We start from the raw sequence: 11,284 nt of genomic DNA, 5'->3' as shown, positions 1-11,284 counted from the left end.
TTTTTTCTTTTTTCCTTTTACCTTTTTTCTTTTTTCCCTTTTTTCCTTTTTCTTTTTTCTTTTTTCCCTTTTTTCCTTTTTCATTTTTTTTCTTTTCCTTTTTCCCTTTTCCCCTTTTCCTTTTTTCTTTTTTCCTTTTTACTATTTCCTTCTTTCTTTTCCTTTCTTCCTTTCTTTTTTCTTTTTCCCTTTTTTCCTTTTTCCCTTACCTTTTTCCATTTTCCCCCTTTTCTCTTTTCCCCTTTTCCCTTTTTCCTTTTTTCCCCTTTTCCTTTTCCCCTTTTCCCTTTTTCCTTTTTTCCCTTTTCTCTTTTTCCCTTTTCCTTTCTTCCCCCTTTTCCCTTCTTCCCTTTCTTCCCTTTTCCCCTTTTTCCCTTTTTTCCCTTTTTCTCCCATTCCCTTTTCCCCTTTTCCTTTTTCCCTTTCCCCCCTTTTCCATTTTCCCCTTTTCCATTTTTCCCTTTTCCCCCTTTTCACTCCTTTTTCTTTTTTTTTCCTTTTTTCCTTTCTTTTTTTCCTTTTTCTTTCCTTTTTTTTTTGATGGACGCACGGGAGCAGCACCTCCAAGAAACTTCTGTCTCTTAGCAAGGTCCTTTTTGCTTGTGTTTTGTTTTGTTTCTTCTCGGATGCTTTGCTGTTCATCGTCATTGCAAATTTGTAAGCAGAACTACCTGTAAAATGTTAGTCCAAAAGAAAAAAAAGAGAGAGATGAAGAAAGAATACTAATAATAATAATTCAAAGCTCTCAGGGAGTAATAATTTAAAGGTTTAGAAAATTAAGGATTGGAAAATAAAAAGTAAACGCCATTAACATATTAACATTTCTATTCTTAAATTATGCTGAATATATAGAGGACTGTTACTTTTTGCTTTTTATTTATTTGTGTGGTTTTTTTAAGAAAACAAAACAAAACCTTTTTATACCATCAATACTTTTGTGATCTTTTTTTTTTTCCTGTTTGTTCTTTTTCCTGTGGAGAGATGAGTTGGTCCCTGTTGCACTAGGTATTAACACTATTAGAAATAAGTTTTTTTTTTTTTTTTTTTTAATCAGATAATTGGTGTTACTGGTGGGGTATGGGTTGTCACTTTCCTATATGTACTGTATAGCAAAAGTGCTGTTTAAAGTAATTTGTATAAAAAAAAAAAGATACGGTTTTAAGCACCTCAAGGCCGTGGGGGTCTGTGTGCCGTGTGAAAGCTGTGAAATACCACTCTGAACAGAGTTGTCAAGAGCTGTGGTTTTACCATTTTGTTCTTTTCTTCATTGCAACTTTTGACGCACTGTAGATTAAAGCAAAAAAAAATGAAAAAAGGAAAAAAAAAGATTTTTCCAAGTAGCATTTAAAGCAGTAACAAATACAGCAGGTAAGCGCAAAGAAAAAATAAAAAAAGTCCAGCACCTCATGTCAAAGCAGCTGCAAAACCTGCGGATTGTTTTCAAAGGTGGAGTTAAGCACTTTGCTTTAGGAAGGAGGGGGGAAATAAAGACAAAAAGGTAATGATAATACTATTCCTTAACTAAAGTGCCTCTATTTATATTTTTTATTTATGCTGAAAAATGGGGCTGATGATACAGTTGAGGGAACAGACTTTTGGGGGGGGATTAAGAAAAAAAAAAGGAAAAAAGGAAAAATAAGGGGTGGGGGGGATAAAGCCTGGCTCCTGATGGTTTAAGGAATGGTTGCTCACGCGTTTCCCTCGGCCGCCGCGGGGGAGCCGGCGGGGCCCCGGTGCCACGACGTGTGGCCTTGTGCCCTTCCAGACCTTTTTGTGTTTCACAGCAGCCTCGTTCCGGGGCCTAGTTTGCTATTTCTCTGGTTTTCTTTCAAAAAAAAAAGGAATAAAAACCTATATTTATATATATATATAAATATATATAAATATATATATATATATATAAATATATATATATATATATAAATGCAGAGGCTGTGTGCAGGTAATTCCATGTGCCATTGTTGAAAACTACTTTTCGATGGGTGCTGGTGTAAGTAGCCGCTCTTTTCTCTTGGGTGTGTATTTTCAAGATGATGTTTCTTTCTTTTTTTTTTTTTTTTTAATAAAAAAAAAAAAAAAAAGGAAAAAAAAAAATCCGTAATATGTTTGTAAACTGCAGTTATATGTCTTGGACCTTATTAGCTTCGTAGTGACCGAGTTAGTCTGTTAGGTGCCAGAATGTTACTAGCGGTAGCGGGCAGGAAACGCTGTGTACCGTGTACGTGCCCTAAGGCGGCGATGCGCAATAAAGGACCGGCGTTGCAGCGCGTGCACGGCGCCGACGTTGCTCGACTGTGTTTTTAGGCCCCGGGAAGGTTTCCCCCACCGCGCTGCAGCTCTTTGAGGGCTTCTGGGCACCCACGAGCGGCCGCTTGAGCGGCCCGAAATTAGCGGACCCCCCCCCCGGCCGCGATGCCCCCCGAGGTGGTTTCTTGGGAGCTGCTCAGCGCCGGCGCTCGGTCCCCTTCTCCGGGCACCTCCCCGCTGGGCTCCTGGGATTTCGGGCAGCTCTTCCCAGCACCCATTTTGCACAAAAAAAAGAAAAAGAAAAAAAGAAAAAAAAAGTCTTTGCAGGTGGACACAGGGCAGCCACCGGGATGGAGGTTGGCGTCGGGRCGTCCCCGGTGCCCCCAGCGCGCTCCGGCTGCCCCTTAACTGCAGCGACCCCAACCCCTGGGGCTGTGGTTGCCCCCGCAGGGCCGCTTCGGCCTCGCTGCGTATCCCCAATAAATCCCTAAATCACAACTAGGGTGCGAGGAGCTGGCGCCGGCCGGCCAGGAGCCGGAGAGGAGCCTGCTCAACACGGGGGACCTGGGGAAAAGCAGCACCACCATCTGGTGGCACTTTCTGGACTTTGCACTTTCAGACCTGTCCCTTGCCGAAAATCAATCCCGTCTCTGCTCTCCTTGCCACCTTTCTCCCATTTTCTGGCAGCTACAGGATTTTTCCAACCATGGGGCAGTCAAATGTTAGATTTTTGTACCCGAGTTTCCCCCAAAGCAGTTGATGAGGCATCATTTTAATTCTATCCATGCTAATTTGTCGGTATTCGTCGAGTCAGGCAGGCCAGGATCACAGTTTTGCTGCTTCACGCATCCCAAACCGCCCTCGCCATTGGGCGCATCAGCGCTATCGCGACTGTGAGCTGATTTCATAAATAAGAGCAGCACATACAGCTGGGCAGATGGAGCTCCTGGATGCACCAGCTTTCGCGGTTTTTTTTTCCTTCTCTGTTTCCTGGGGTATGCATGGAGACCCTGCTCTGTGCAGACCGCCCCCCCCCCAGCTAAAATCCAGCTTTCCCAGATTTTGTTGTGATGTTGCATGAGCTCTCCAGCAAAATGGTGTTTCCCAGCTCCCAGAGCAGCTTTAGGGAAACAGCTCCCTGGGGTACTCCCCGATCTGAAGGGASGAGGTGACATACCTGTGCCCTGTATTTCGGACAAGCAGAGTGGCCCCAAACCGTGATAATCCCRGGCACAAGGTCTGGGTGACACCAGCGAAGCCACCGCCGCCGCGCTCCTCCGTCCCTCTTCTCGGGAGCTGGCTGTCYGCATGGCCCTGCCGGCAGCTCCCGGGGCTTTGCAGGACACGGACTGTCCGACTTCACGCAGAACATGCCACGAGCAGAGGGAGAGACGAGTAACTCCAGCCAGCACTTCCTCCAGCTCCCAGCGTCTGCTTCGGCCCCTTCTCCTTAGAAACGGAGGCGCGGAGCAGTTCGGCTTTCTCCAGGGAAGCCTGCCAGTTTGCCGGAAGGGGGACTGCAGCTTGAGGCACGCTCACCAGGAAGGATCCACAACCCCGGTGCCTTCTCCAAGCCTTGGCGTGACCTCAGGGGCAACATATTACCAAATGCTTTGTAAAACGCACCCGACGGAGCGCAGCAGCCGCCGGCATCGCCCAGCAAGGCGCGCAAGTGCAAATTGTGTAGGCAAATTGCATTTACGTGGCTGGGCGGGAATTGCTGGGTGAATGATTTAAGCTAAATTCACCTCGCTGCTTTTGTCCGTGTCTACGTCTCCAAAGACTTTTTTTTTCCCCCATCTGCAGGAATCGTCTGCTTGCCACCACATGGCCCCGCTCTGGGGACCCTCCGCCGAGAGGTGCTGGCTGCGTCCCGCAGCCACGTGCCACCCTACCGCTGCCCTGCCTAGGAGCCCGTGCAACTCCCGTCCGCAGCCAGCGTGCGGGAACGGTTTCCATCTGCTCCAAATCTGCACACTCCGGTGACTGCCTGGTAAACCCTCTGAGCAGAAACCTGAGTGTTTAAGCCTGCACATCCRTATTTATTGCCGAAACAGGTGGAGATTCCTGTTCCCTGAAGCAAGTCCTGCTTCAAGCTCCATGGAGAAACCCTTGCTCAGCCAGAAGGCTCTTCCAGTGCCGAAGGGCTGAGGACTTCTGCTCCTCAGCCTCCACTCGCTGAGCTCAGGAGCGACACCTTCATAAACGACCTCCCCGAAGTCCCACTTCGTGATGGCGCAGTCCGTGAGCGTGCCGGCAGTCTGGGAGCCGGGCAGCGACTGAGGCGGGGAGATAAGGTCGAAAATAGTACGTAAAGGCAAGGATAATGGATGCATAAAATTAGGGATGCTGGGCACATGGGAATTGCTCACTGTGCTGTTTTGTGGGCTTCTGTCAACGTCTGCCTTTCCTAAGCCAACYGAGCCTGGAGGATCTCAGTGCCAACAAGGCAGGAATAGTGTGTAATAAATGGCTCCTCTCGGAGGGACGCACTTCCTGCGCCGAATCACAGCTGGAGCCAGCTCATCTCTCACAATAACCCCCAAAGCCCGTAGGCATGTTTTTGTACGGCTTTGCACGGCGCAAACATCCTGAGCAAGGTTTCATTGCTGGCCAAGCAGCAAGTCACAGCCTGACCCCCCAGCTCAGGTGGCCACATCAGTGCAATGAGCTCTGTAGGAAACGCACAGACTGTTCCCCAGATTGGACCTTACAGATTGCACCAGAAGAGCCTGTGTCTAGCCAAAAAAATCATCTTTGAGCCAGCCTTAGTGTGGGAAGCAGAGCCCAGCACGGCACTGCACCATTAGTGGGGATCCTGCCAGACCCTCAGCCCATGAAGGCGCTGCTGCCTCTGCAGGACCAAAATGCTGGAAGGGTCACCATGAGTCTGCCTTCTGGCACAGCTGTCTGATGAGGCGGAGACTTTGCAAATGGCCTTTTTTTTTTTTTTTTTTTTTTTTTTTTTTTTTTTGTTTTTTTTTTTTTTTTTTTTTTTTTTTTGTGGGCCTGAATCCAGAGTGACATCCAACATGATTGCCCAGAGCACATCAGTCAGTGCTGGTATCTCCTTTGCCTTTGAGCACTCATTGCCAGGTCTCCACTGCCTTTGGCCACAGTCTGATGGGATCACCTCTGCTGAGCAGAGGAGCCATCACTGCCCCAGGTGACTCATGTGGGCTGTAGGTGTGAAGTGCCCACAGGGTCAGTGCTACTCCCACTTTGGTTTCCCCTGTCTTGTCTACTCCATGCCGCTGCTCCTCCCAGTTCCCATGGTGTGTTCCTGCATGATGCAGCTTGGAAAAAAATCTAGGAACAGAGAGCTGTTCCCCAAACACTTAATCTGGGGTAAATTTAAATGCTTCAGGCCTTAGGCAGCACGCTATGAGAGACATGGCATTACTAACTCCTTCTTCTTTGCAAAGAGCACTGCGTACAGCCAGAGGGTTGGCCATGATATGGATGGTGCCTGGTCCACCCACATGTGCCCGTGACGCAGCTGGGACTCACCGTGCTGGTTTTGATGGGGTCTGTGGCAGGGCAACGTGGCTGCCCAGGCAAGGCATCTCACAAGGCTGCAGCCCGTCAACCGCGATCCTACCGCAGGTCTTGGGACCGTTTCAATCTTCCTCTTCTAGAACAAACCTTCCAAAGGGCAGCACACATTTAGTTTAACGATTACTACTTAATCTATCTTTGGGCACAGGTTTCAGAAAGGTGCACCTAGACCTTGCACTGCATTTGTCACAGCTCTGCTCCAAATATTTCTATTTTGGACACGGCAGTCCTGAAGGCGGGGTGGCTGAGCTCATCCTACCATGAGCAGAAGCTGGCTTTTCCTATCAGCATCGGGGGAAAGGTTGTGCTGGCTGCTCAACTCTCTGCTGGCATCTACCTGCACACACAAACTAACGCTAGTGCTGAAAGGGAAGAGAGGATGTTGGATTTCATTCATGTGAGCTATTTGAATTCTGGTGATTATCATCAGCCATCACAGCCCATCAGGCTGTCATTTATAAAAGGCTAATTGTTTGCAGTTCATAAGTTATATGCAAAGCATTTGCTCTGAACTGAGACTTCGTCTGGGAATTAGGAAGGGAGTGGAAAGTAATGACTTGAATGAACCTGGTGATTAAGTCAATGGCAAAACTACCATTGATTCCAGTCTGAACAGTGCTTTTAAAATGCTTTTCATTCCTAAAGACTTACCGTTTCCCTTCTAAGATATAACACATCAATTACACCAGTGGCATGCAGAGCAGTGCCAAACGATACGGCGCTCCCTAAATAGAGGGTAAGCGTTCTGGAAAGATGTGTGACTGAAGAGCCTAGGTCCTATTTTTAGCTGTGACTTTACTAATATTGTCGCTGGTATTCAGGGCTGAATCGCTCAAGTCTCTATTGCGCCCAGTATCTTGCACCAAATCACTTGTAATTTTTTAATTAGGGTGTTAAAGGTGTCACAGCTTCCTTCRCAGAGCCCTTGCGTGAATGAGACTGTGGCTTGTCTCACATTCAGGCTCACCCCAGTGGAGAAAAAGAAATGAAACATCAAACAGCCGTTGCTGGAGGGTTAGATCCCCAAGGCTGATTTTGCAAAGTCTGAGCCCTCAAGAGTCTTGCAGCCTTCTGGGTGGAAATCACTTTCTGGGTGCAAATCACCCCATGTTGGGTCTGAGAGCAGACCACACACCCGACTCCCCGTTAGCGTGGTTGAGCCTTCTGCCCMACGGGCTGTTGGTGAGCGCTAGGGATCTCCAGCACAGCCGAGTGGCAGCAGCATTTCAAGTCCCATTTTGGCAAGCAGCCTGCAAACTTCATCGTGCACATGTGTGTGCACGCGAGTGTGTGTGCATGTGACTCCCTCTGTCTCTCACGCTCTGTTGCTTGTGGTTTACTTGGTTGCATTTTTTCAAAGTAAACTTCTAAAAATGTGAGTGTAGACTCGAGTACCTGAATTACTGATCAGCACTGTGATTGCTAAAAGTACAGGACAGGCAGAGCTTTAAAATACAGGTTGGCTTTCTGTTGGAGCAGCAGCACATCCACTTCAGAAAGGATCTGGTCAAGACTCCTCACCTCAATTTGCTCCGTTTTTCATAAGCTTGATGTTCTGCCTCCTTTGCTTTCATAATGGACTTGCTGCAGCCGAAGGGAAGGGCTAGAGCAGCTGGAAGGGAGGCAGTAGGGGGGTGGGACTGAGTGTCACACCAAGAGCCAAGCACAGCAGTGGTGGACCTTCATCTCCATTTTTTTCTTAGCCCAAGATCTATCCTTTAGTTTGTCTGCTCTTACCAAGATTGTTCCATCCAGCAGAAAAAGCTCTTTTTGCATGCAAAAAGTGCAAAAATCCTCCAAATCTGTGTGGTGCTAAAGACAGGCTCTAAATGATCACTTCTGGTTATAAGAACAAGCTCTGCTATAGAGCTGCAAAGACATCATGCTGCTAACAGTAGCATCTCATATCATCCAGCACAGACTTATTACTTTAAGCATACATGCTGAACATGATAGTTGTACAGTGGCCAAAGAACAGGAGTCAGGATGCTGCTGTGCAGGCAATATAGAAATAAAAGGAGTCGGCTTTTGTCTGCTGTCTATGCTAAACAGACATAAAGTTGATAACTAGTGGGCTCAGAGAGTTTGCCTTGYGTCTGCTCTCCCCACTGCACTACAGAGCACAGGAGCTTACTGTAAGGACCGTAGCTAGAATTCACTGAGCAATGTCCCTTCTGGGAAGACAGAATCCCCATGGGTTTCRTTTGCTATCTCCTGGATCGCAGTTTAAGTTTTCTATAGGTAATACAGAAGTAAACGACTAGTGGAACTCAAGCAAAGGCTCTTGAAGCTGTTCAAAACCCAGGGAGTTCTGCACGGCAACTTAGCCCACACCAGGTCTTTGGTACCAACTGTCAACTATCTAGTTAAGAGTTAAAGCCAATCTGGACAGCCTCACAATCACCTCTTTTCTTTGGTTCTGGTGTACCTTGGGCAGGCCAAAGAAACCAAAACACAAGCAAGTCCTGTGCTGCCCTTCTGACTAGTGTTCACTCGCTGTCAAACCGCTTTGGTGAGAAGAGGTGGTGCTCTCAGTCCAGTTCCTCTCTGAAGCAGTACCAAAACCATGCTGCTCGATCTGCAAGCTCCAAGATTTGCATGGGAAAGTATCATRGCTGAGAGGTATCAAGGAGTCAAATCTTTTCCTTATGGACTTCAGGAGCGTGACAGATGAAAACTACAGAAATGATTACAGTATGAAAAGCAACTGCATTACAATTTCATAAACTATTAGGTTTCTCTCTATAATCACAGATAAGTGCAGATAAGGTCAGATAAGGCAATTTTTTTCAGAAGCTTCCCTCTCAAGTCTAAGAATTATGCCAGGCTGAGACACTTTAATCTTCTACATAAAAGATAATTTATTTCTTGTCTCACTTACAAAATAATGATAGTATGTTCACTTGAGTCACAAACAGCTGAAAAAGCTGGTAACACAGTAACACTATGTTTAAATACTGTACAAGAAAAACATAGCCTTTCTTTCTTATTTAAGTTTGGTAGAGGAAGGCCCAATCTTAATTTCTGAGTGAAAACACTAATTTAAGGCTTTACGTCTTTGAGCTTGTGGGCAAAAAACTTATATAAATAAATTCATATGAATGTATGCTGTGCAACAGCACTTTAGCATTCTGGTATTATTTTCATTTTTCAGTGGCAAACAGTTTTTTAACATTACATTCTACTAATAGTTGGCTGCCATCAAGCCAGTAATACCTGTTCTGTGCATATACACATTTTCACATGCTTAAGCACACAAACAACACACGATATTGCTTCTCCCTCCCCTTTCAGATACTTACCTCTCCCGCACGGCTCCTCTAAATACGGTTAAAGTGTTTTAGAGATGCGAAATGATCTCAAAAGAAAACGTGCATCCTGTGCACAAACCCAGTGATACCAGAGTCCACACCCGCACCCTTTTGTCTGCAGAGCTCTTATTTCTCATATTCTTAGTATTTTTAAGCTGATAGGACCTGTAAAAAGAAGAAAAAAAGAAAAGGCTGCTGAAATTCTAACTGCTGAAGTTTCATCTTCCTTTCCCTCCCTCCCAGTAGCACGTTTTCCGTGTCTGTAGACATCTATCACAGCAATTGCTGTTTTGGGAGGGAGGAGTTTTTTTTTTTTTTTTTTTTTTTAAAAAAAAAGGATCATAACATCACTTTTTAAATCTGTCCTACAGGCTGTGACTTTCTTCGCTTCCACGTCTTTTGGGATAAAGCAACATTTTCCTGCCACGCTGCATTTTCACAGCGCGGTGTTTTTCCAAGCGTCTTTCGGCAGTCAGCGTACAGCTCCCGGTCGCTGTTTTGGCACTTGGCAAACAGCTCACAGCAGTCTGTTGGCTGGGGCTGTATCCGTGCGTCTGTCTCTCAGCCTCCCTCGGGCACTTTCTGGAGAACCGGAGCGATCGCTGCTTCGTTCCTGCAGTCCGGCTCTTGCGCCGGCTCCGTTTAGCTGCTCTTGCCAGGGTGTCCGACATGCGGAAAGGGATGGGGGGAATCTCCTTCCCCGCAGACCCCTCTTCACCTCCGTGCAGACCCGGTCACCAGACCAGGGCTCGTACGATGGAAAAAGCGTGTATATACATCACACCGTGGCTCCGGCAGTCCTATCTTGCCATTTTCCTGGCCAAGCTGGCTGCAAACAGCCCCAAACACCAGGTCTCCTCAGGGAGACGACCCCGCAGCTGAACCCCCTCTCTGTGTCCGGGCACCCCGATCCCTTCAGAGGCTGGTGTCGACTGTGTCCGCTTTGGCCTGCAAGGTGGCCTCCGAGATGGTGTCGGGCTGCCCGTCCCGGCAGAAGAGGACGGCCGGGTTCTTGCAGGCCCACATGGCCACCTCTGCCCCGCTGGCCGGGCTGGAGGAGGACGGGGCGCTGCCCAGGGGGCCGCCGGGCCGGTTGACGTAGCGCTCGCGGACGCGCTCGGCCCTGCCCCGGGGCTCCGGCCGGCGGCCCGGGGCGGAGAGGTAGGCGGCCACGTTGTTCCTAGTCCTGTAGCCGCCCTCGCGGCTGCGCCGCAGCAGCACGGAGATGTTGGGGTTGCGGGCGGCGTAGATGAGGGGGTTGATGGCGCCGTTGGCCCAGGCCATCCCGCTGGCCACGGCGTCCATGGTGGGCGAGAAGGGCAGGCAGCCGGCRGCGGCGGCCAGCCCCAGCACGCAGTAGGGCCCCCAGCAGCAGATGATGGAGACGATCATGATGAGGACGGTGGTGGCCGTGCGCATCTCGCCGTAGGCGCGCAGCAGGTGCCCGTAGGTGGTGAGGGGCCGCACGCGGCTCTCGGCCAGCYGCACGGCCCGGCAGATGTTGTAGTGGCAGAAGCACATGAGGGCGAAGGGCAGCAGGTAGCAGAGCACGATGAGGGCGGCGCCGTAGGGCGGCCCCAGGCGGGACGAGCCCCAGGGCAGCACGTAGACGCAGCGGTAGGCGCCGGGCCGGGCCTCCCGCCGCCCCTCGCCCGCCAGGCCGTACCAGGGCCCGGCGAGGGCCAGGGCCGCCAGCCAGACGGCGGCCAGGAGCTGGGCGGCGCGGCGGCGGCCCATCTTGTGGCGCGGCTGGCGGACGATGGCGCAGTAGCGGTCGAAGGAGAGCAGCGCCATGGTGAGGGTGGCGGCGATGCCCAGCCCGGCGTGCAGGGCGGCGCTGGCCACGCACAGGCGCTGCCCGAAGAGCCAGGCGCCGGGCGGGCGGCTCAGGAGGCTGAGGAAGGCCAGGGGCAGGCAGAGCAGGGCGCCCAGCAGCTCCGACAGCGACAGCGACAGCACGAAGGCGTTGGTGACCGTGCGGAGCTGCCGGTGCCGGGCGATCACCAGCACCACGGCGCCGTTGCCCAGCGCCGACAGGGCGAAGATGAGCAGCAGCGCCAGCGCCTGCGAGGCCAGCGCCGCCGCCGCCGCCCACCCGGCCGCCGCCGCGGTGTCATTGCCGCCGCGCGAGAGGTTGCTCCAGGCCGCGGCGGGCTCCATGCGCAGCC

At 50.0% G+C, this 11,284-nt stretch overlaps 1 protein-coding gene across 1 annotated transcript; it reads right to left on the bottom strand.

Annotated features, from left to right (window-relative positions):
• Positions 1 to 504: 504 nt before the first annotated feature.
• GPR135 (G protein-coupled receptor 135) lies at positions 505 to 11,276 on the bottom strand. The gene is made up of 5 exons (XM_085315067.1): positions 9,468 to 11,276; positions 9,108 to 9,281; positions 5,758 to 5,892; positions 1,167 to 1,284; positions 505 to 671 (listed from the first exon to the last, which is right to left on the bottom strand). The coding sequence occupies exon 1, from the start codon at positions 11,274 to 11,276 to the stop codon at positions 10,032 to 10,034; it is 1,245 nt and encodes a 414-aa protein (XP_085171193.1). The 3' UTR covers positions 505 to 671; positions 1,167 to 1,284; positions 5,758 to 5,892; positions 9,108 to 9,281; positions 9,468 to 10,031.
• Positions 11,277 to 11,284: the final 8 nt, after the last annotated feature.

The sequence above is a fragment of the Rhea americana genome, unplaced genomic scaffold, assembly GCF_003343005.1.
Source record: "Rhea americana isolate MKP2758 unplaced genomic scaffold, rheAme1 scaffold_42, whole genome shotgun sequence".
NCBI classification, from domain to species: Eukaryota; Metazoa; Chordata; class Aves; order Rheiformes; family Rheidae; genus Rhea; species Rhea americana.
Note: the sequence above shows the minus strand (reverse complement) of the source record. Positions and strands in the feature narration are given on the sequence as shown.